At 31.5% G+C, this 25,011-nt stretch overlaps 3 protein-coding genes across 6 annotated transcripts; all 3 read left to right on the forward strand.

The window, feature by feature from the left end:
* Window positions 1-504: 504 nt before the first annotated feature.
* On the forward strand, window positions 505-7,556 carry LOC115709394 (uncharacterized). 4 transcript variants are annotated; one of them, XM_061111489.1, is made up of 19 exons: window positions 505-683; window positions 1,048-1,098; window positions 1,208-1,279; window positions 1,710-1,772; window positions 1,872-1,973; window positions 2,597-2,708; window positions 3,393-3,438; window positions 3,563-3,634; window positions 4,191-4,253; window positions 4,359-4,513; window positions 4,625-4,689; window positions 5,084-5,234; window positions 5,828-5,933; window positions 6,022-6,157; window positions 6,370-6,434; window positions 6,515-6,679; window positions 6,766-6,838; window positions 6,939-7,002; window positions 7,096-7,556. In XM_061111489.1, exons 1-18 carry the CDS (start codon window positions 665-667, stop codon window positions 6,983-6,985), a joined length of 1,563 nt encoding a protein of 520 aa, XP_060967472.1. In that variant the 5' UTR covers window positions 505-664; the 3' UTR covers window positions 6,986-7,002; window positions 7,096-7,556. The 4 variants fall into 4 exon arrangements, with proteins under 4 accessions (XP_060967472.1, XP_030493345.2, XP_060967473.1 ...); XM_030637485.2 differs by having other exon boundaries at window positions 508-683; window positions 1,205-1,279; XM_061111490.1 differs by lacking the exon at window positions 1,208-1,279 and having other exon boundaries at window positions 508-683.
* A 3,803-nt stretch (window positions 7,557-11,359) lies between these two features.
* Window positions 11,360-13,488, forward strand: LOC115709007 (loganic acid O-methyltransferase). The gene is made up of 3 exons (XM_030637027.2): window positions 11,360-11,680; window positions 11,919-12,581; window positions 12,883-13,488. The coding sequence occupies exons 1-3, from the start codon at window positions 11,612-11,614 to the stop codon at window positions 13,216-13,218; spliced, it is 1,068 nt and encodes a 355-aa protein (XP_030492887.2). The 5' UTR covers window positions 11,360-11,611; the 3' UTR covers window positions 13,219-13,488.
* A 1,353-nt stretch (window positions 13,489-14,841) lies between these two features.
* LOC133035549 (uncharacterized) lies at window positions 14,842-20,132 on the forward strand. The gene is made up of 6 exons (XM_061111394.1): window positions 14,842-14,885; window positions 15,004-15,786; window positions 15,888-17,091; window positions 17,242-17,547; window positions 17,693-17,771; window positions 19,738-20,132. The coding sequence occupies exons 1-6, from the start codon at window positions 14,842-14,844 to the stop codon at window positions 20,130-20,132; spliced, it is 2,811 nt and encodes a 936-aa protein (XP_060967377.1).
* Window positions 20,133-25,011: the final 4,879 nt, after the last annotated feature.

Here is a 25,011-nt window from a genome sequence, read left to right on the forward strand (position 1 = left end):
GAGGTTTTTTCAGGTAGAATTTCAATGTTACAGGCTGAAACTTTAGCCCTGTTGGTTGGACTCAATTGGGCTCATATGTGTGGACTTCCAATTCATGCAGTTTATTCAGATTCGTTAGCTTTGCTGACGGCCATCAACAACGGGAAAATGTATTTCAACGAGTTAAGAACGTTGTTTGAAATTATTATAGCTCTATTGTCTAAATTTTTAGGAGCAGTTTTGTCCCATGTGGCTCGTTCTGAGAATTTAGCGGCCCATAGCTTGGCAAAGCATGCTTTTTAGACGATGAGCTATCCTGGTTCGAAGAGATTTCAGCGCCGGTGGCGAACGTCTGCGTTGTAAATTCATGAGTGATTCTAATCACTTTGTCAGAAAAAAAAAATACAAAATACTAAAAAAAATCAAAACCCATTCTTTTCTTTCCAAAATAAAAATAAAAATAGAAATCTCTTTTTAATTAATTTATTTATTTTATAGAAAATAAAACTCATTTAGTTGTGTCTTTTTTTTTTTTTACTATTTATTATTTTGCAAAATTTAATAAACCCAAAATTCTTCTTCTCTCTTCGCACGCCTCCGTTTTCTCACTCTAATCTATCACTTCTCTCTCTCTCTTTCTCTCTCTAAAACTTTACTGAAAACCCTAAGTTCCGATTCATCCTCCATGAGCATCCAAACCATGGGTACGTTATTCCGATTATTCTATTTCATTACTATACATGCATATGAAATCGCGATTAATGCCGTTTCTTTCTTTTTTGCTGCTAAAAGTTATCCGTAGATCTGCTGGTTTTATGTTCGATAATCGGTGGCACTATTATAGATGTGAATTTTCGTTTTTCTTTTCCTTTTTTTTGTTGTGTGATTAACTATGAAAGAGATGATAAAGAGTTGATTACGGATTATCTTAAATTGATTAAGCAAATAGCAAAAATAATTTTGTAATGAACTGAGCTTTTTTGATATTGCTTATTATTATATATATAGATTTTAAGCGAAAATAAGAAAATTGATTGAATTGTTGTTGAATTTTGAGAGCTGATGTAGATATTGAGGAGGAGATTCGGTCTTTACAACTAGACCCTGCAGACCCTGCAGGTACGGTAAAATGTGTGATTTTTGTTGTTGTTGCTGCTAGTTGTGTTTGTTTATGATTTTTGAATCTATTTGGCCTCTTTTGTTTTTTTTTTTTATTCGAATTTAGCAGAAGATAATGGGGTTGTTAATCCTGAAGAACCAAAGACTGAAGAAGTTGAGGAAAGTGATAGAATGGAGGAAGGTTGGTATGGTAGTACTAGTAAATTTGAGTCATTTGATTTTATTCTGTTGGTCTAATATTTTCTGTTGTGATTTCTCTGTTTGAGAGTACGTAATTTAAAGGTGTATACTGAACTTGAATGCTTAATAACTCCTGCAAAGTTCCTTGTTAGCTGTATGTTGGTGACAGTGTGAATTCAATGGGATGAAATTTTAATTTTTGTATACCACCTACATAGTTTTGAACATTATGTATTGGTGCTCTATTCTTTGAAGAGCACTTTGAATTCTACTGAATAGAATTTGTTTCAGTATTAGTATATTTATTAAAATTTACTTTGGTTATCCATGCAATTTGGTTTGTTGACCTTTAGTGATATTTGTAATTATTGGAGATATATAGAGAATATTAGCTGAATTAATAACTCATTTTTCTTCATTTGGGTTGTCAGACACAAAGGAAGAGGTCCAAACACACACTAGTGAGCCTGAGCCAATTGAAGTTGAACAGAAAGGTACTTTATGGGCATTTTACTGTATCTCTTTGTTTAATTTCAACATGTAGGTGTATTCTTTCTGGAACTCATTTCTATTCTTAACCGTTTCACTTTCAGTTCCAATGAAAGAGAAAGAAATTCCAACCCCAGAAGAGGATGAAGAACAGATGGAACTAAATAAGAAGAGGCATTTGAATGTTGTCTTCATTGGTCATGTGGGTAAGTCTTCGCTATACTCACAAGTCAATAGATGTGAACTTGTAAATCCAGAAGTATGCAAAAGGAGGTTGGGGACGGGGGATAATCTAATTTGTGTGAAATACATGGCAATACTTATTTCACATCACTGTTGTACATTGTAGGAGTAACGTTTGAAAGCTTAACCAAATTTGTTTTAAGTTTTGGTCTCTAAATTGATTTGAAATCTAATGTTTTTTTCTTGCGACTAGTTTTGCGAGTCCTCATCATTACAACATCATAGGTTGCAAGATTACCTTTGTCACTTTCATTTGGCAAATACTCTGCTGCTTTCCTGTATCTTATGGCCCTTGTTATGCGATTTAAAAGATGTACATAAAGCATACATTTCTATAGCGGTGGACTTAAATCATTTATTAAATTCTTTTGTGTCTGAATTGCCAGCATGAATTTGTGTTCTCGCATAAAAGTTTGTCCTCACAATCTACTTTTATTTGCTATCCTTGGCTTTTTGTTTTGCCCTTGTTTTTGCCCTTTGTCATAGTATTTTAGGTTGTATTGTCTCTGAATTGGTCGATCTCGTTTTGTTGCCGTCATCAACTTTGATATTTGATGTTCCTAACTTGCACTATGATTGTTTGCAGATGCTGGTAAGTCCACAACTGGAGGCCAGATACTTTTCCTTAGTGGTCAGGTGGACGATCGTACTATTCAGAAGTATGAAAAAGAAGCCAAGGATAAAAGCAGGGAAAGTTGGTGAGCATAAACTTATAAAGTTGTTATTTTTTCATTTGCTTTTTTGACTTTAAGGTTTCAGGTAGAACACTGCTTTTTTATTTCATTGGATGGTTTGTATTTTGAATCATTCTGTAAATGGGGTACTTTTGTAATTTCAAATTTGGTTTTGGATTTGCATACATTTAACTATTGAAGTATTGACCAGACCATACTTGTTGGCCTTCAATTTTTTATTATTTTATTTTAGATAATTTGAATTAAATGTGTTTTCAATTGTGGTCTAGAAAATATAAATCCCATTCAATTAGAGCATCAAAGTTTAGACCATTGAATTTCTTCATGGCAAAATTGAAAATCGAACATGAAGTTGAGAAGAAAATATATTCTTGGATCAAAATTATGAATAGTTAGAAGGTGGCATTAGATCATTTTGTGTTGTTTGAGTATTATATACCTGTTGAATGCTCTGGTGTAATAAATGTTTTACGTTGCAAAGTTGATTCATTTCTATTATACATTTTGTAATGAATTGCTGATGCTGTCTACTTTTTCGTTGACAGTGTTTAATTTTTAGCGATAGCAAAATGAAAAAAAAAGCTCTTCCATTTACTATTTAGCTAGCCCAAAAAAATTAGCACACCTGGATTGGATTGTAGATGTCTATTTTTTTGATGAGCAATGTATTGATTATGCATGTGACAGGTACATGGCTTATATTATGGACACCAACGAAGAGGAGAGGGTTAAGGTAGGATTTAAGAACCATAGTTTTTTACTATTGCTCTCTCCTAAGTTATCGGTAAATGATGTTTTGAAATGCCTTTTATGGCCATTAAGTATCTAAATTATTGCATACATGATCCTGGCTTTAGGGGAAAACAGTTGAAGTTGGAAGGGCGCACTTCGAAACAGAGACAACAAGATTTACAATTTTGGATGCACCCGTAAGTGAATAAAATTAGATGCTTGCTTTATGATTTGAATGTATTATTGTCATGGTACCTGTAGCTCATTGCAGAATTCTGTTTTAATTTGGCAGTACATTATGTATATTTATTAATTTAGGTCCATTTTAGTCTACTAAAAGGATTTTCAAATAAAGAGAAAGTATATGAATTTTCAATAGTATCATCAGCCTGCAATCTTAAATATGGAATAAGTGGACATTAAGGACGACGACTTTTATTGTTTAAGAAGCAGCCTGCAAAACAGGCACTTTGAATGGGTGTTCTTTGGTCGAGATTTGGAAGTGATTCACTTGTTATATGGCTTGGGATATAGAGCTTTCTTCTTCATATTAGTTGCTTATTTAAGTATATAATTGGTCAATCTTCAAAATATAAATCTGTTTTAAGGATTGAATGGACTATTAAAAAACTGTATTAAAGAATTTTCACTTGGATTTCTATTTTTTTTTATTATGATGGTTCATGCTTTTTTCATTTGTGTTTTGTACCCTTTTTTGAACTCTCTTTTGTTTTCTCAATTATGTTTGGATAGGGTCACAAGAGCTATGTGCCAAATATGATCAGTGGTGCATCTCAAGCTGATATTGGAGTTCTTGTAAGTTTGTTTGTATTTTTTTTGTTGGTATTGGTTTTTCATAAGGGAATATATTGGTGGGTACAGCATCTTGGAATTATATTCTTCTTTAATTTTCTGAAATAGGTTATTTCTGCCCGTAAAGGAGAATTCGAGACGGGTTATGAGAGAGGTGGACAGACTCGTGAGCATGTCCAACTTGCTAAAACCTTAGGTGTATCCAAGCTACTTGTTGTTGTTAACAAAATGGATGATCCAACTGTGAACTGGGCAAAAGAAAGGTGTGTTAAACTATTCTGTCCCACCCACAGACTCAATCCTCTTTGTCAAATTCATGTGTGAAGGCACCTATCAAGTACTAAAGCTGGTTTTGTGCATTGATAATACTCCAGGTACGATGAAATCGAGACAAAGATGACACCGTTTCTAAAATCGTCTGGCTACAATGTGAAGAAAGGTAATGGAGAAAGTTCCAAAACTTTTCAACAAACACAATCTTTTACTAAGATTGCCACTCTTCTTGACTCATTTTTTATGAAATCTTTGCCATTTTATATGGTGGTAATAAGCATGCAGTGGCATGTGTTAGAAAATTATAGAAAAGTATGTTTCATTATAGATCATAAGTTGAGGCAATATGCCCTTTAAGGTAGGTGTCTGCTATCAATTTTGAATTCAATTACTTAGGTTCATTGTTGATACCAGCACATCAAGTATTATATAAGATAGTAAGTAACTAGAAGGGGTACAGTGCCTATCTTGGCCTCGTAGTGATTTATATCGTCCAATATCTTATGTAGATGTGTACAGATTTATAGGGCTGCTTGCATTGATACTTGTTTAATTGACAGATGTCCTATTTCTACCTATTTCTGGTCTGCTTGGCACGAACATGAAAACTAGATTGGATAAGAGTGTATGTCCGTGGTGGAATGGTCCTTGCCTCTTTGAAGCCCTGGATGCCATAGAAGTTCCTCTACGAGATCCTAAAGGCCCTTTCAGGTATTTAATATATTATAATCTTGTGTTTAAGAATTTTATCATTAGTCCTTACAAAAAAAGGAGTTTTCTTTTATCATTAATGAGTTGTTGCTACGAACATATAGTTTTATATTTTTCCTCTCAGATTTCTATGATTATTTCATTAATATTGTATGGACTTGGGATATAAAAATTTAGTTGTTTTGTGTGTGTGTATGTGAGGAGAAGCGTTTTGAAACCACGAAATGCTTGGTTTTCATTATAGTCGTAGGTGTTACCAACCTACTATTAAAGATACAACAGATATTGTAGAAACTAGGAAAATATCTTCGTTATAAAGATCTCCAATTGTACATAAACAGATTGTATACCTGTATATATTTGATATTTTGTGGAGAATCGGCTCAGTTGATTGCTTTTTTTTTTTTTTTTCATTCTCATAATTTATGTTGTATGTATTTAGCATTGATAAATTGATTTAAGTTGCTACTTGCTAGTATGAGAGCCATATTTAATCTAATTCTAGTTAGAAGTTGAAAAATAACTTGTAGTTGTCTCATCAGTTGTATATATTAACATAGAAATTTTGTTAATATTCCGAATTTTACTTGTAGGATGCCGATTATGGACAAATTTAAAGACATGGGAACTGTTGTAATGGGAAAAATAGAATCTGGCAGTGTGCGGGAAGGTGATTCCTTATTGGTCATGCCAAATAAGGTGATATCTCTTTCCGTTATGTTATCATCCTTTTATCTCGTCTGCTTGTTTTCTATGGAGATTGATGATTTTATGTGCTAATTTGCAGGCTCATGTTAAAGTCCTCGGTATATATTGTGATGAAGATAAGACTAAGCGTGCAGGACCTGGTGAAAATGTTAGGATCAGGTTATCAGGGATCGACGATGATGACATATTGTCGGGATTTGTTTTATCAAGTGTTGGTATGCTTTTCTCTTTTTTACGATTCATGTTGACTACATTATGCTTTTCTCTCAATTTTTTATCATTATCATTTTATGAGGTTGGGGTTGCATAATATCACAGTTTCAAGTAGATGTAACTGACTGTTCTATTCTGTTGCGCAATGAAGGTGTAGTTACTAATTTGTTTTATATATTTTCTCGTCTTTTTTTTTGTTTGATCTTTCGTGCAGCAAAACCAGTAGCAGCAACAACCGAGTTTATTGCCCGGTTGCAAATCCTTGAGTTACTGGACAATGTATGCAAATGAACTTCTACTCTTTGTATATCTTTGACATAGAATTTCTTTCTGTGAACTGACAAAATATGGTTGTTTAGGCAATCTTCACGGCTGGATATAAAGCCGTTCTTCACATCCATTCTGTTGTTGAAGAGTGTGAAATTGTAGAGCTGCTACAGCAAATTGATCCAAAGACGAAGAAACCAATGAAGAAGAAAGTGCTTTTTGTGAAGAACGGTGCTGTTGTTCTCTGCCGAGTCCAGGTTTATGTTGTTCCTGTTTTTAGTCAAGATATTGGTTCAATTATTAATATTCATAGATCTTCATGCTCTTTTATTTTGCTTAACAGGTGAGCAACTTGATATGCATTGAAAAGTTCTCAGACTTTCAACAACTTGGGAGGTTTACGCTTCGGTCTGAAGGTAACAATCAGATTACCTGCTATCTACACATTTGCTAAATTGGTTTTGTTTTGAGATATTCTCTAATGTGTATATATATATATGTTCTATATTATTACAGGGAAAACAGTTGCTGTGGGTATAGTCATGGACCTTAATTCATCTTAAAACAATTTTGACATAAGGTGAGAACATTAACTAAAACGGTATTTATGAAATTGAGGTTTTATTTCCGAGACATTAATTAAAGGGCGGGTGGTTTTTTTGCTTACACGCAGGAGTTACAGAAGGGGCCAATCGAGTCGTAGTTTGGAGGGGGTTTAAACGGTGTGTAGAAGACTGTCCGACGACTCGTTGAGAACGTATTGATACTGTATTTTGCATGCTTGTAGAAGGGTGCAATTATTTAATGTCGCCAGTGCTCGTTTCGCGGGCACCATTGCTTTTGTTTACACTCAGATGGGCTGTAGAGTTTGACCTTATTTGTCCATTGCTCCTAAATTTTATTGAGAAACATTAGTGATTGCTCACTTTTTTTTTTATTTATTTATTTAATGTGCTGCTTAAAGTTTGTGGTGAGAGAAAAAATGTAAGCGTAATTTTGAAGCATATTGGCTTACGTTTTTTCTTGCATTGCATATCTAAAGTTTTTTAGTCCATTTTTCTTGTTTGGTTTGGTACATTTTAGCTTTAGATTTTTGCTAATTCTTTGAATAATAAAAGATGGAGTTTCTAAACATTTACTTATATTTTTCAGATCTGAAATGTTATTTCTTTGGAAGTGTTTTGAACGTTATGGGCATTTATTGCTTGATGACTTGTACCAAAATCAAAATAAATAAAGGGCTCACTCCTGATATCTTCTCTCTAATCCTATAGCTAGGGTTGGTGTTGCCCGCTAGGCTGTGCGATTGGCCTGGCCAGGCCGAGAGGAAGCCTCTTCTATGCTTTGTGTGGCTGGTGTTTTAGGGCTATTCTCGCTATGGGTTGCTTGCGATGTGCTTTGGAGTGCAGTAGGAAGTAGGAACCCATGGCCTTTTCGATGTTGGGAGGTGGTGTTTTAGGGCTATTCTCGATTCACTTGATTTGGCTTTGTGATGGTGGGGTATGGGTTGCTTGCAGAGTGGACCCATGGCCTTTTCGGTGGTGGTCGTTTCGTTTCGTTCATAGTTTTTCATCTAGGTTGTTTGTTTGATCTAATGATTTAGTAAGTTCTAGTTTTGTTTGTGTAGATTTGAATAATAGTGTTTGTACACCATTGGATGTCGTAGACTTTGGGTTTTAGTCAATTTTGGTTCGATATTTGCTCTCTCATTTTGGATAGGTATTGGTTTTAGATCTTTAGTGACATCGTTACTTATTTAGATTCATAGCAAATTAACCATAGATATCAGATTTTCATGTCATGTGATTGTGAGCACTCTCACCTTGTGATGAATTCATTGACTGAATAATTCTCCTAACCATGTGTGTCATAATAGATTTTTAGAGGATTTTATAGTTGGCACATTCCTCTTAAGAATATCATATTTGGTATTTGACAAATTTTAACTATTACAAAGAACAAGTCATATGGTTATTAAGGGTGTATCAAAACTTAATTTGAATAATGTAGTTTTTTATTCTTTTCAAACTAATACCATTACCAAATCTTACACTCAGAAGATTTTTTCGACATGTTCAAAATTCATTCTTACTATTCATAAAATTGAAATATAAAACTTTTAGATGTAAAATAATGCTTTCTACATGTGTAAAAGTACTCTAGCATTCTCTATATTAATATTTCAATAAATTATGACATCAGGAATAGTTTCATTTATAAAAATTATTATGAGTAGTGTTATAAATATAAGTCGAATTTTTTGACACGACAAGAAATTGGTACGAGTCTAGAAGGCACGAGCACAACCAGACATAAAAAAAATGGGCTTGGACACGACACGATGCTATAAATTACCACGATATAACATAGAAAATATGTGATTAAACTTGACACAACACGAGAAGCACGAAAGACACGACATGTAAGTACGAAAGACATGACACGTAAGCACGAAAAGCACGACACGTAAGTATGAATACAGTCGTCCAAAAGATACGACACACGACAAGCCTGAAAGGCGAGACATAAAATATTAAAAATCTTTATAATTTAATAACTATAATAATATATATGTATTTGTCAATTATAAACAAATTAAAATTTAAATATAATTCTGAATATTATAATTTTATAATTAAAATTATTAGAAAATGTAAAACTAAAACCATTAATTTATTTATAGAGTATGATGTAAAAATTAAGTATTTATAAATAAATTTTAAATTTTAATTATTTTTTTAATAATTGTCAGTAAAATGTTATTAAAAAATTACATAAATATAATTAAATTTTGAAACTATAAAATAATCACATACAACATTAGTAATTAACTCATTAATTATAAAAAAAAATGAAAAAGTAAATTACAAATTCAAGCTAAATATAAAAACGAGCTAATCTATTTACGAAAAACAAGCCTTTATGAGTATAACACGTCACGAACCTAACCATGACACGAAAAATATGGGGTCTACCCTTTAAAAATAGTAATACAACACAATATGGGCTCGTTTGGAATACCGTATTAGGTCGTATTGTATTGTATTGTATTACATTGAATTGTATTTTATGTAATATTTTTATGTAAAATTATATGTGGTATTCACTTTTATGGACACCTAAATATATAATATTTTAGTATAAATTGAAGTTTAACATAGTATTATATAAAAATATGATGTATAATCTAATTCAATATAATACAATACAATACGACCTAGTACGACGTTCCAAACGAGCCCATATAATTTATATTTGTTTAAGGCACGACTCATATGAATCACATCAACACAAACCACACAAATTTTAGAGCACTAGTTATGAGTGCTCTTACGATGATCTAGCTTTTGAACTTTGTGACAAATTGACAATAGTCACATTAGAGTAACCCCATTGGGCATTACCTAAGAGTTATTTGAGTTTATGTGGACTTTAGTTGATGTGACCATTTTTTTTTATGGGTGTGGTTTTTTTTTTGTTAAAATTAATGTTTGGTTCGTTGAGCAACAAAATGGATAACCTCCACTAAAGGTGCTCCCCCTACTACTAGCTTTTTCTTTTTCTTTATATAATAATTTTGTGTTATGTGATGTGATCATGAAATTCCACAAGGTAAAGCAAAGTAGCATCCTATATGAAAAAGATGATGGATTGTTTCATAAATACATAAAAATAATAAAAAAAATTACAAAAAAATACTATTATATGAAATTTTAAATATTTTTTTTTTTACAATTTTAAGATTTTATTTGTAAAAATATATTCTTTTGATATTTTTATGTTGTATTCTTGTTATTGGAAAATTCTACAATACTCATTCTTAAAAGAGATACATTGATGCGTCTCTATCTATTTCTGTATCTGAAATAATTTTTTAGTCAAATTTTTTTCATAGTCATGTACGTTATAGTTATTTAAGACATCTTGTAAAATTTTAAGAAATTCGAAAAAATTTAACACGTCAAAAACAGGGTTCAAACAGTGTATTGCACGCGTAACTATTTTATTTTATATGCGTGTGAAATAAACAGTTTGAACACTGTTTTCTGTATTGTAAATTATTCAGAATTTCTCAAAATTTTGTAAGATATCTTAAATAACTATAACGTACACGAATATGAAGCGAATTAGACTAAAAAATTCTATCGGATGCCAAAATAGATAAATAATGCATTAGTATATTCCTTTTGCAGGGCTACATTATTCTAGAAGTACCCCTTGTTATTTTATTGTTATTTGTGTATTATTTTTATATTGTTTTAATGTTATTTGGGTGTTATTTTTGTATAATATTTTTGTTGTTTTTGTAAAACATATATAAAAAATTTGAACTAAAAGTGTAAAATTTTGACAAAAAATAATATTTTTTTTGTAATTTTTTTTTTTTAAAAAAGTCCAAATTTCCAATAACAAAATGATTGTTTTCTTTTTTGGGGTAAGTTGAAAAATACCACTTTTATTAATCAATTAATTAAATTTACCTCTAATTTTACATTTAATTGAAACATACCTCTTTTTATATGTATTGTACCCAAAATACCCTGACATAAGAGAGTCACATATGGAGAGTATCTTGAAGTGACAGGGAAAAAATTGGTACAATGTTTGAAAAAAGAGGTAAAAATAATAGACTTTAAAAAAGAGGGTAAAAATAAAAGAGGACAATATAAAAAGGGTATAAAGTGTAATTTCCTCTTCTTTTTTCTTGGATCCATTTACTCTACTTTTTTTGGCTATAATAAAGATTAAAGAGTAATGATTGTCACTTATAAATATAAATGTAAAGTCAATACTTTGTGATGTGATCTATACTTTATAAGTAAGATTAGATAATGTATCTAACATTACTTAAAAATTGATTAAAATATATCTTTTCTAAAATTATCAAAAATTCAAAAGTATAAATAAAATAATTAATTGTTCAAAATAAAGGTCGTCCATATATTAGTTTGATGGACAATTTTTATTTAAGAAATGCAAAAATTAGACATTTATTTTTGTCCATTCATTTTAAAAGAAGATGGTCATCCGGAAATATCAGCAATCTTTGCTCCATTCCAATCCCAATTCCACTTATACATAGAGAAGAACAAGTTTCAAATTTTGATAGTATTGCTCTTCTTCTTAATTATTAGACCCATATATATATATTTATATTTATGTAAATATACTTGAATAGCTTGAAGAAGATGGAAGAATCGTTTCCTATGACAGGAGGAGATGGCCCATACAGCTATGCCAAGAATTCAAATCGACAGGTATATGTTGTTTACATGTTGTTTTCATGTTACTTTATATTAATAATATGTTGTTTACATGAGATTCATCAAAGTGTTATTAAAAAAATTAGTGAAATTGTACAAAAAATATCATTTTTAGCATTTTGTGTAAAAATTAACATAAGAGTATGTCCTATTTAATGACCATATGGATTTAGTTGAAATTATTTACATTTTGCTACTTGAGTTTTCACTATTTTGTGTGACTAATGTATAGAAAGAAGCTGCTGAAAGCGCTAAAGCAATGTTGGTGGCCGCCATAACTGAAAACCTAGAGATCAACAAACATAATATTTGTCCCATCTCAAACTCATTTCGGATTGCTGACTTTGGTTGCTCTACTGGCCCAAACACCTTTATCGCAGTTGACACTATAATCGAAGCTGTTTGTAAAACCTACCATGAGAGTACTTTTGTGCATAACCCCGAATTCCATGTCTTTTTTAGCGACCATGTCTCTAATGACTTCAACTTTCTTTTCACCAACCTTCCTAAGGATCGGAGTTACTTTGCAGCCGGTGTGCCTGGCTCCTTTCACAACAAATTGTTTCCTAGGGCTTCATTAAACCTCGCCTACTCGTCACATGCATTGCAGTGGTTGTCGAAGACTCCAGTGGAAGTCACAAACCCTAGCTCACCCGCATTTAACAAGGGCAAGATTTTTTATGCCAAGGCTGTAGAGCAAGTTTGTGAGGCCTATAAGCGTCAACATGAAGAGGACTTAGCAAGTTTTTTTGGTGCTCGATCGGAAGAGCTCGCTCCTGGTGGGCTAGTTGCGATTCTAATGTCCGGTAGAGAAGATGAGAGTTCTCCATCTCAAGTCTCGCTTGGCCCTCTTTTTGAACCACTCGAATCTACCCTTATAGAAATGGCTAACGAGGTATATATGAGCTCAAGTTCTTTATTTATTATAAAATATGTGAGATCTGATATTAAATCATTGTATATTTTCAAACAAATTTCAATGCGATATATATCAACAAAAGAAAATTATCAAATTTTGCTTTCAAGCTATCTCTATTCTCTATCAACCTTCTCATGATAATCACTGATACAGTTTTTTTCCATATTTTTTAAAAAATATTTAAAAAAATTTTCTCATACAATATCGGTTTTTTAAAAAGTCAAATTAATGATATATCATGTGGAACTTGCTAACAAAAATTATCATTATTTTGTAGGGAATAATAAGCCAAGAAAAGCTTGACTCATTCAACTTGCCCATTTTTAGTCCATCACCTAAGGAGATTAAGAAAATAATACAAAAAAATGGATGTTTTGAAATATTAAGATTGGAAGTTCAACCTCGAACACTTCATCCTATGATCACTTTACAACAATGCAGAGCTGGTTTTGAGAACATTATCATCAAACATTTTGATGATAATAATAATGATAATGTTATAATAGAACAACTCTTTGATCGTTACTCCAAGAAAATTGGAGGATATTCTCCTATATCTGAGGATGATAAAACTATGGCCATTGGATTATTCTTGTTGCTTAAGAGGAGATAATTACCTAAAATATTAATTATAAGCCAATTTTGATATTTTGTTTTTGGGGAATTACCCCATACAATGATATTTTATTTTTGGGTAATTATCCCATATACTATTATTTTTTTTTAAATTTACGGTTTGAGTTGCTTTAATAGTTGCTTGGGTGAGTTCTATGTGAGTTGCTATATAGATTTTGATTGCGATTTAAGTTGCTCCGTCGGTTGCTATGTGAATTTCCATAAAAATATATATAAAAAAAACAGTTTTGAAGTGTAAAAATAAAAATACCCCTTTATTTTTTGGATTATTGAATTTTGTTTATTTTAATAAAAATTATGTTTATGTCTTTAAATGATTGTAATGAAACATTATGGATAATCCTCGTTAGAGGATTAAGTACTTGGAAATGTTTAGAGTATTTACTTGGAAAGTAATGTGTAGAAAATATCATACCAATTAAGAGAGTATAAATTACTTCACTTATCACTAATTTTAGATTATAAAAAATTGTGCTTCTTTACCATATACTATATAAACATTATTCTCTCCAGCTATTCTATTTTATTTTCTAAGCAGATTAATTTAAGGGTTTTTTTTAGTGTATATAAAAAATTATGTAAAAAATAATAATAAAAATCTATACAATTTAAAAACATATTTACAAAAAAGTTAAAATTTACCCTAAAAAGCAAAACGTTTTCAATTTTTTTAATTAGGAGGTCATTTTAACTAGATTTAACGGGAAAACAATCTAAATATTCACGTCTTAGTAGTCTGAAATCATTGTGACTAGTGAGGAAAAATATTTTGAGATGGGTTCGGGCCACGTTTACTATAAAAAATGTGAGATTTTTACTATTTCGATTAAAATGATTTTTAGTACTTGAAAATTACTTTTTCTCTCAATGTGTCCAATAGAAAAGTGATGCACAATGCTCTTGGCTTCATCCCTGTGAAATTTTACTATTTTTTGAGATGTGTAGGGTGAGATTTCAATGTCTCCACCGGTAGTTGGTTAATGTTAGTCCGGGCACTAACTTCAAGATTATTCTTTCTGACTGCTACGAACTGCCTTATGAAATTAGTCTGTAACTTGTTCCAACAATCTATAGATTCGAGCTCAAGCTTTTTGAACCATTCCTCAATGGATCCTCCTAATGTCAAAAGGAAACACAAGCATTTTGTGTCATTGCTGACTCTCATGACTGTCATTACTCGGTTGAACCTTGACAAGTGATCACTAGGATCTGTGTCTCCTGTGTACAAGGTCATTTCAAGAATTTGGAAGTTCTTCGGGAGGTTTGATTCAAGTACATTTCTGGCACAATGCTCCCGGTCCTTGTAGTCAAATTTAGGGTCCTCTTGGGGTGCGGGGAAGGAGCTTAACTAACAATTTTAAGAAAAGAATTCAAAGTTGTAAAACAAGAATTGGTCTCCTTAAAGGTCGGTTGGATGTGGAGTCTCTTTCTGAATATAAGGAGGCGAGAAAACAACTTGCTGAAATCTATCATCAAAAAGAAATCTTTTGGCGGCAAAGATCGAAGCAATTGTGGCTTAGGGAGGGTGACCAGAATACGAGGTATTTTCATGCTGCTGCTAGCTCAAGATGGAAAAATAATTTCATTCATGAGTTAAAAGATGAGACCGGTTCTTGGGTTCAGTGGGGGTCAAGTTTGTCTCAGGTTATGGTAGACTACTACACTGATATTTTTCATTCTAGGGGGTCGAATGGTGCGGAGGTTCTTGATGTTATACAACCATCCATAACATATGAGGATAATGTTGCTCTTTTATAGCCAGTTTTGGAGGAGGTAAGGCATGCTGTCTTCCAAATGCACCCAGACAAGTCACTTGGGCTGATGGATTGTCGCCTGCTTTCTATCAGAAGTGTTGGCATATTGTGGGTAAGGATGTTGTTAAGATGGTTCAGGATTTCTTCCGATCTAAGTTCATGCCTCGGGGTCTAAATGCTACTAATCTTGTTCTCATTTCGAAGAACAAGTCTCCTTCTGTTATGGGCGATTTGAGGCCTATTTCTCTTTGCAATGTATTATATAAAATCATTTCGAAAGTCATGGCTAATCGGCTCAAAAGCTTATTATCGAAGATCATCTCGGAGTTTCTGAGTGCGTTTATTCCTGGGAGGCTCATTACTGATAATGTTCTTGTTTTGTTTGAGATATTACATTATCTTAGGCGTAAGCAACAAGGGAAGAATGATTGTGTAGCTCTAAAACTTGATATGAGTAAGGCATACGATAGGATGGAATGGTCTTTCTTACAAGCTATTTTAGTATGGATGGGCTTTGCGAAGGCTTGGGTTGACATGATCATGGAATGTCTTCGAACAATTTCGTATAATATTGTTCATGGTGGAGAAAGTTTGGGTTCTATTATCCCATCTCAGGGAATTCGTCAGGGAGATCCGCTGTCGCCGTATCTGTTTATCATCTGTGCGGAAGGTTTGTTTGCTCTTATTCGGTTGTATGAAGAGAGGAAGTGGCTTCATGGTTGTCGGGTGGCTAGGGGGCTCCTTGTGTTTCTCATATGTTGTTTGCTGATGACAGCTTTCTCTATTGTAAGGCAAACTAAGAAGAGGCTCAACGGGTCCTGGAGTTGCTTAACACTTTTGAGAGGGCGTTGGGCCAGAAGGTGAACCTTAGTAAGTCTTCTGTTTTCTTCAGTTCTAATATCGATGCCGGGACTCGTGATTCTATTTTGTCTACTCTTCATATGAGGGCGGCAGATGATCATAATTTTTATCTTAAGTTGCCTAGTAAGGTGGAAAGGAATAAGAATGTCACTTTCAGCTTTCTAAAAAAGAAGGTGAGGAAAAGAATTCACAAGTGGGATAGTAAGCTCTTGTCTAGAGCGGGGAAGGAAGTGCTTTTGAAATCGGTTATTCAATCTTTACCGACTTATGCAATGAGTGTTTTCTTGATCCTGTTGGAGATTTGTAAAGATGTGGATCAGCTTATGGGTAGATATTGGTGGCATACGAAGTCTTCACATGGCCAAGGTATTCACTGGAGGAGTTGGGATAAGCTGTGCTTGCATAAGCACCAAGGGGGGTTGGGTTTTCGAAATCTTAGAGATTTTAATTTAGCTATGTTAGGTAAGCAAGGTTGGAGGCTTTTGACGAATAATAGTTCCTTAGTGGCTCGGGTTTTTAAAGCCAGGTATTACCCCCAATCTTTGTTTCTTGATGCTGAATTAGGTGTTAATCCAAGCTACGTGTGGCAGAGTGTTCTAGAGGCAAAATTTGTGGTTAAGACAGGTGCGAGATGGCGTGTGGGAGTCGATTTTTCTATACCGGTTCTTAATCAACCATGGCTTCCTTGCAAGGAAGATCCGTATGTTACCTATTCTCATGTGGCTCTCCATGACTGTAAGGTCAATAATTTATTAAAAGTGGACTCTCTTGAGTGGGATGAGGAAGTTCTTCACGATTTATTTGTTCAAAGGGATATTGATTTGATCCGTTGTATTCCGTTGTCTCCGTCTTCGGTTGAGGATGCTTGGTTTTGGATGCTGGAGACTCATGGGGATTATTCTGTCAAAAGTGCTTATCGCGCCTTACAAGTAAGCAATGGTAGGTGGAATACGCAAGACAATTCGGGTTTTTGGAGGATGTTTTGGAACTTGAAATTGCCTCCTAAGGTGAAGAATTTTCTTTGGCGGGGTCTTACTAATTGTCTCCCTACTCTTGTGTCTCTGCGGTCTAAAAGGGTCCACGTGAGCGGATTGTGTTCGATGTGTAATCGGGAGGATGAGACAATTTTTTATATAATGGTTAGCTGCGCTTTTACTAAGAGTTGTCTGGACAAGGGACTGGGAGGGGCGGTTGGAGGGGGTGAAGCTGCTGTGTTTGGCAGCTGGTTTGATAATGTTTGTAAGGTTTAGCCTATGGATCGTATTGAGAGGCTTTCTATGCTTCTTTGGGGAGTTTGGGGAGTTCGTAATGACTTGGTTTGGAAGAATAAGGCTTTGTCGTTAAAGAGAGTAGTGAATGCTGCAATTACTTACCTTGATTCTTAGAAGAATGCTCAGCTGGAAAGTAGTGTTGTGTTGCCAATTTGTGGTCCGAATACTTCTGGGTGTGAGCAATGGCCTAAATCTTATTTTGGTGAGATTGAGGTTAATTGTGATACTACTGTCTTCGAGGATGACAATAATCTCGGTTTGGGGTGGATTGCTCGGGATCATAATGGTTTATTCATTGATGCGTTGGCGGTTAAAACTTATGGTCAACCCGACCTGTTTTTGGCTGAAGCTATGGCGTTGAAGGAGGCGCTCAGTTGGGTGAAGGGAAGGTGGATTGAAGGGAGTGTGCCTGCTAATGTGGTTTGACTCGCTGCTGCTGGTGCAAGTTGTGCAACAGAAGAAGCGTTTGTTGTCTCCGGTGGGGCTTTTAATTTCGGATTGTGTTGCTTTTATGCAATCCTTTCTTTTGTTTCCTATTTCAATTAATTTTGTTAAACGGTCCAAGAACCAGGCGGCTAACTCTTTAGCTCGTTCTTCTGATTCTATTTCTGGCTGTGTTTCTCGCGGGGGTTTTGTCCCTGCTGGTTTAGAAGCTATCTTAGTAGCTAATTTGATTTAATATAAGTTAATTTTTGGGTTCAAAAAATAAATATATTTTATATTTTTATTAACATAAAAAAAGTATGACTATTAAATATTAAAATTTCTATTATTAAATTTGTAGAAATAAAAAACAAATCAAATAAACAAATATGACTATGTGAAAGTTACGTTCATGATTTTTTTTTGAAAGAATCATGATTAAAAATATAATATAATTAGTTTAATAGTTTTTTTTTTTTTTTTTTTTTTTTTTTTTTTTATATATTCTTGTTAAATTTTATAAGCAACAACTTAGTCAAACTAATATATATTTATTATAGGGTACCCATAATATAATAAGAGTGGTTGTAGCAAAGCTGTAATTACATGTTTGTTGTGTTGGTCCGTCTTATACTATTCCGGCTTTTTAAAATACGGATATGGTATTGTGGTGGGTCATAAAAAATGCGGGTCGTGCCATGCTATAAAAAAATACGGGTTGTGTCTTGTCGTGTCAATAATTTTATAGGGTAGGTACAGCACGGCTTGCACACCTAGTAATTTCGTACCGTGTTTGGATTTGTGGCGTATTTTATTCGGACCATTCCGGTTTTTTTAAATAAACTAATTCATTTTCTTATACGGGCTCAAATTTATACTCCACATTTTTGTATTTTTATTACGTACTAATTACTAATATATATATATATATTAAGATTTAGTCACACATTGCTAAATAAGAATAATACTATACATCTAACAAAAATAAGGATATTAATATCTAGCCAAACAAGTTGTTTATCCATCCGAAAATATGTACAACTAATTCACGAGCAACACAGATTAGGGACACTCTTATAAATCTGAATAATAAACTTGTAAAAACTTCTAATAATGATCTTACAATCATTTGAGTAGGGAACTCTAATAGTAAAATCAATCATAGTTGTAAAATCTTGGTAACAGACTGCAATCTATTATCATCATCAGTGTCACGCAATTTGTTTAAAAACTCGCTATCCTATTTTTAAAAATTTGAAAGGACAATAATATTTTAACTGCACATAAATAAACTATACATTAATGTAATGAAAAATAAAAATAATGAATAAATAAACATTATTATAAATTTATATTTTATTTTCACTGTAAATAAACAAAAATAAACATCAATAGATAGCATTTATAGAAAATACTAATAATAGTCACTATAACTTAAAATTACATTTGTTATTTTAACTTTGTAACTTCACGTTTGTTATTTTAACTTTTATCGGTTACTCTGAAAAAAAAAATCATTACTTATAATTACTTAATAACTTAAAACTATATTTGAAATAATCTGATTTGATTAATGTATATGAAAACTTAAAACACCCAACATATATTAATGATATATTTTTACAAAATATAAAGAGGACAAAAAGAACAAACCTAAAAGTAGACGCCCAATTGATTTTTTTCAAACTTTTATAAGCAGCCAATTATAGAAATTAGAAGTTCATCAAAACCAATTTTTTTTTTTTTTTTTTTTTTTTTTTTAAATTCCCGCTGTACACGTACCTTTTGCGGCTAACCTAAATATCTAGTTATCTATGCTTACTGAAGGTCAATGGTGGAGAAAATATACCCCAGAAATTTAGGGAGTCGTGAATAGAGAGAAAATATCGCGTGGAGGAGAGAAGGAAATATCGCATATTAATTCCAAGGTTACTTCCAATTAGTGTTTTTTGTTTCATTTATTAATTTACTATTATTAAGTTAATTCCAATTAGTATTTTTATGGGGCTAGAATTATAAGGAGTACATTCTTTAATTAATTTTTATGCTGTGATAGTGTTTATGTGTTGAAACTAATTTAATTTTTCTTATTAGTCTTGTCTTTTGTCATGGTTCTTTAGTCTTTTCTTTTTAATTTTTCCCATTAGTCTTGTCTTTTGACATGATTTTTTAGTCTTTTCGTTTTAGTTTTTCTGCTTCGAGTCTTGTCTTTTGGCATGGGTTGTGTAGCTCGGAATCATCATGGTGCTATGGTAGAAGCATTCAAGAAGGGAAAGATTGGATACGTTCAACCCGAAATTGCTGAGATAATAGGCATTAAAGAAGCCTTGAGTTGGATTGCAACTCACTCGTGGGATAGAGTCATGTTGGAAACAGATAGCTTGGTGTGTGTCCAAGCGATTCAGAGCGGTATTTTTATGCCTTCACAGTTTGGTCTTATTGCTCAATATGTTCGAAATTTGCTTTTGACTTTATCTTTTGTTGATTTGTGTTTTGTAAAACGATCCGCAAGTAAGTTGATTCATTGCTTGGTAAGAGACTCTTATTTCTCTACAGGTCGCGTGTGCGTTCTATTGTTTTGAACGAATTTATTAATTAATATATATATCTTATGATTTTTATTAAAAAAAAATGGATCAAAACCATAAAGAAAGTTAATTTTTTTTTGAAAGATAATGATCACTAATATCATGAAACTGAAGGATAGTAAAATTGTATATCGTAATATAAAATACATGATCATATAATTTATATAATAACAATAATATATCACCATAACAATTAAGGATAAAAAAACAATTAACAATAACATATGTATTTGTATCAAAACCTATAAAAAAACGTAATATGTATATAGAAAATATATATAGTACTTTAACAGAAGAAATTTCTTTGAAGAAATAAGAATGAAAAAATTGACAAAGAAATTTAACTGCCCCAATTTGATAAAAGAGTCAATACCATGAAATTTGATAAAAGAGTCTGAATGTTTATATATTTTGTTCAAAAAATTATCAGACAATTTGAACTTTTTTAAACAAAAGGAAAACAAAACTTCACAAACAATTAATTCCTAAAAAAAAATAAGACTATAATATGCAGTTTCACAGAAATTATTAATTTTTTTTCCTACATATTACAAAATTTATTCATAAGATATGTTTGCTACTTAAATATTGCATGATTTAAAAAAAAAATAATTTTACAATAATATTGAATTAAGGTTTATCGTTCTTAAATCTATAGCTATAAAATGCTGTCTTTCTCCTTCAGTCAGGCTCGCCGACCTTCCTTGGACTTAGGTGCGGCTTGGTTGGGAGTGGGTTTTGCTACTACTATTCGATTTTTGCTACTGCGATTAGTCTTGTCTCTGTAACAATCCTTAGAGTATTTTAGTCTTGTCTCTGTGATATGATTTTGAGTGTTTTAGTTTTATGACATGGTTCTAAGTGTTTTAGTCTTGTCGATGTGATATTGTTTTGTTTTGTTTTATTTCGTTGTTGGTTTTCAATGACTCACCATAGTATTGCTATTAGTGGTTGGGAATAACAAGTTTTTTGCGACTGAAAGGGGTTATTAGTAGTACAATTACGTACCTTACACAATAATTGAGTGCTCAAGCTACAAAGTTAAACCTGCTGCTAGGGGTGTTCATTGGATCACATTCAATGGATTTGGACCCATCCGATCCGATCCAATCCAATTATTTATTGGATATTGGATTTTGCCATCCGATCCAATCCAATTGAATTGAGTTATCCGATCCGATTCAATCCAATGGATGTATTAGATTTGATCGGTTTCATCCATTGGATGCTTTAAGTGGTTTTTTATTGGATTGGATTGAATCCATCCAATGAATCCAACCCATTTTAGCCACTATTTAGGCTGATTTCATCAAAAAGAAAAAAATATATGAAAAAACAAAATTTATAACCTAATAATCCAACATAGATAATAAACAATAGTTTAATCCAAATTCAACCTAATTTTCATGATGCTATAATAAAAATATAACACAAATCTAATTTAATAAGCAAAACTCTTAATAAACAAGTCCAAACATCAAATACAAATATTATATAAAATATTAAATCAATCACTCTCTTGAGTTTAATCTTTGATGGTCAAATCTCACAAAAGAGGATGTTTATTCAATTTTAAGATCACCAACTCCATTAAGAATTTCTACAAAAAAAACACAACAAAACAAAACAAAACAAAAAATTAATCACTCTCTTGAGTTTAATCTTTGATGGTCCAATCTCACAAAAGAGGATGTTTATTTAATTTTAAGATCACCATCTCCATTAAAAATTTCTACAAAAAAACACAACAAAACAAAACAAAAACAAAATTAGTATATTCCATTGAAAAGATTATAAAATAAAGTTAAAATATATTTTTTTAAAAAACAAAATAATTAAATATGATTGGATGGACATTGGATGATATTGGATTGGATCGGTTCGGTTATCCATTGGATCAGATGTCTCATCCAACATCCGATCCAATCTAATTGGATTTTTAAAATTTGCATCCGATCCAATCCAATTATGATTGGATATCCAATTCTATTAGATCGGTTGGAATTGGATCGGATGACTTTCTGCACACCCTACCTGCTGCAACAGTTTCTACAGTTATGCCTTTTGAACGGTGGATGAAACAAAATATAAGTATTCTTAAAGTAAACTGTAATACTGCAATCTTTTTCATCTGATTTTGTTTTAATTATTTTTTTTTTTTGTAATTAGGCGACTGATTATTTAGTTCATTTTTTTTTAATTCTAATCACGATCGTATCTCAAATAACAAAAATATTTCAATTAAATTACAAACTATTATTTTAAATAATTACTATTAATAAAATTTCATTATTTATTAAAAATAATAATAATAAAGAATAAGCAAAATACTGCTATGGCTACATAAATACCCTCACATATAAAAACAAAACTGACGCTCTCAACTACAAATTGTTTTTATATTTATATATGAAACAAGAAACAATTCTTCGTACGTAACTACATAAATTAATTTTTAAAATATTAAATTATTTTATTATGATAATAATAAAAAATCAAAAGTTAAATTTTTATGCTTAATTTAACAATTTAATTAAAAAAAATAAAATATATATCTTTCTACACTATATTAAAAATATGTTTACATATAAATACTTAAGTCAAATTCAATATATATATATATATATACTAGCAAAAACTACGTGCGAGGCACGTATACTAAATTTTATGCTAGTTTTTTTCTATGTTATTTGAAAGTGATACAATAAAAAATTAAAGAAAAAACATTATTAGTTATTAGGTGAGATTATTTGAATAAAGAACAATAAATAATCACGTAAAAATCAAAAATAATTATTTGAATAAAGAATTCAATATACACATTTATATATATGAATCTCATTAATCAAAGAGAATTATTAAATATATGAACAATAATTTGTCACGCTATATGTTTCCCAATAAAGAAATCCACCTCCTCATAGTCAAAAATAAACAATATATGTAATACAGATCTTTGTAATGAAGTACCTAAAAGAAACAAAACTTCAGTTAGCATAATCGGAAAAGGTTTAAGTGAACTAAATAATGACTAAGAAGATCTAAATTACAAAATGAAAATAACATGTCTATATGAGTATGATTCTATTGCTATATGAGCATAATTGATCTAAGAGAAAATAGATAAACTTATAAACATATAAATATACTTAATATTAATTTTGACAAAGAAACAATTCAATTATAAACAATTCTAAATATCAGCCTGACAATTTCAACACACTAATTACTCATTAAATAACCATAATGTATACATCATGATAATTTTATTTTATTTGATATCAAATGATAGAGATTATTGAGATTTTCAGCCATGGAAAACACACTATGATCAAAAAGTAATGCTCATTAATTGTATATTTCAAAGAAACCCTAATTTCCATGAATGTCCCTAATAATATATAAACAATAAAGTTGTAAATTAAAAAAAAAAAAAGTAGCAAAATTTCATTTAATATAAGAAATAGAACAAATTGAAGATTTATACAATACTGGAATTTGAACTCTTAGAAGCCATTAGCGAAGGGGCGAAACTCGTTAGATCTCCTAGTTGAACACTACCTTAAAAAAAATTAAATGATGTGGAGGTTTTTTTATGTGTTTCTGTTTCGATATGTTCTTTTAAAACACCATAAATTGTAAAACAAGCCTAACAGTTGCTTAATGTTTCCTTAGCTTTAACGTGGCACCCACTTCTTAGATTGACTTTTTTATCTTGTATATTTATGTATCTTTGAGATTTAACGGAAAAGGCTCTATTGCCTTGAGATTTAAACCACGTTTGATTTTCTTATTATTTACAGGGCCGACATGCTTTGGTCTATGATATAAATACAACAAATGAGACTTGGGAGTGGGTTGACCTTAAGGAGGTAACAATTGTGTTTTAAAATCTTGGTTCCTGAAGAATGTTTCAAGATACAAGTATGATGGGTTTTTTATATTATAGACGATTTGTTCCAAAACATAATAGAACTAACCAATTTAGGTTAATGATCTGGCTTCTGATACGTCCATATTAAAGATGATTGGGGGTGTGCGGTTCTGTAAATGCTATGAAATAATTTTGTAGTTAGTCTGTGAATATTGCAATGAAAGTGTTGGTTTGACCAGGGCCGTCTTAAGATGGTGAGAGGCCTAGGGCGAAATTTGAAATGAGGCCTTTTATTTTAATAAAAATTAAAAATAAATTTTAATTAAATTTTGACACAGTATTAATTTTAATTCTTTTATCTCTACGTAATAAATATTTTTTTTGCAACGTAAGCTAACTCGATCAAAGTAATATTTAATTACTAAGAACATCTATATTGAAGTCAGGGTCGGCTCTGAGCAGAGGCGGGCTAGGCCTGTGTCTTGGGCCCACCTAGCTCAGGGGCCAAAAAAAATTTTGTTCCTTTTAAAATTACACATTTTGTTTTATTAATTTTAAAAAATACTACATTTTTTTCCTAAATGAGGGCCCAAAAATATTTTTTTTCTATGGCCCACTAAATTTCAGGGCCGACCCTGATTGAAGTGATATATATTTTAGCACATTTGAAAGAAAAAATAATAATGTGTTTAAATAATATATATTTTAAAAAAATAGATAATAAATATAAATCTTATTTATTATTAATATTTTAAAATTAAAAGTACTTTAATATATTTTTTTTTATACAATCTAATACAAATATTTAAGTTATAATATTATTATTTATCACAAATAATCAAAAGTATAAAAAGTAGTGAGGGAAGAATTGAACCTTGAACCTCAAGTCCAATAAAAGATCCACTTACCATGTGTGCTACATGTTTTTCATGTTTTTTGTTGAGTTAAATATTTATATATTATACGTTTTTATATGTACATATATTAATTTTAATTTTT

The sequence above is a fragment of the Cannabis sativa genome, chromosome 3, assembly GCF_029168945.1.
Source record: "Cannabis sativa cultivar Pink pepper isolate KNU-18-1 chromosome 3, ASM2916894v1, whole genome shotgun sequence".
In the NCBI taxonomy this organism is placed as follows: Eukaryota; Viridiplantae; Streptophyta; class Magnoliopsida; order Rosales; family Cannabaceae; genus Cannabis; species Cannabis sativa.

Coding starts and splice junctions, on each gene's coding strand:
- LOC133035549 (XM_061111394.1), top strand. CDS start 14,842: ATGAGACCGGTTCTTGGGTTCAGTGGGGGTCAAGTTTGTCTCAG. Junction 17,092..17,241: donor TTGGCAGCTGGTTTGATAAT/GTTTGTAAGGTT, acceptor CTTGATTCTTAG/AAGAATGCTCAGCTGGAAAG. Junction 17,772..19,737: donor CGGGGGTTTTGTCCCTGCTG/GTTTAGAAGCTA, acceptor TTTTCGTTTTAG/TTTTTCTGCTTCGAGTCTTG.
- LOC115709394 (XM_030637485.2), top strand. Junction 1,974..2,596: donor TGTCTTCATTGGTCATGTGG/GTAAGTCTTCGC, acceptor GATTGTTTGCAG/ATGCTGGTAAGTCCACAACT. Junction 6,435..6,514: donor TCCTTGAGTTACTGGACAAT/GTATGCAAATGA, acceptor ATGGTTGTTTAG/GCAATCTTCACGGCTGGATA.
- LOC115709007 (XM_030637027.2), top strand. CDS start 11,612: ATGGAAGAATCGTTTCCTATGACAGGAGGAGATGGCCCATACAGCTAT. Junction 11,681..11,918: donor CCAAGAATTCAAATCGACAG/GTATATGTTGTT, acceptor ACTAATGTATAG/AAAGAAGCTGCTGAAAGCGC. Junction 12,582..12,882: donor TTATAGAAATGGCTAACGAG/GTATATATGAGC, acceptor ATTATTTTGTAG/GGAATAATAAGCCAAGAAAA.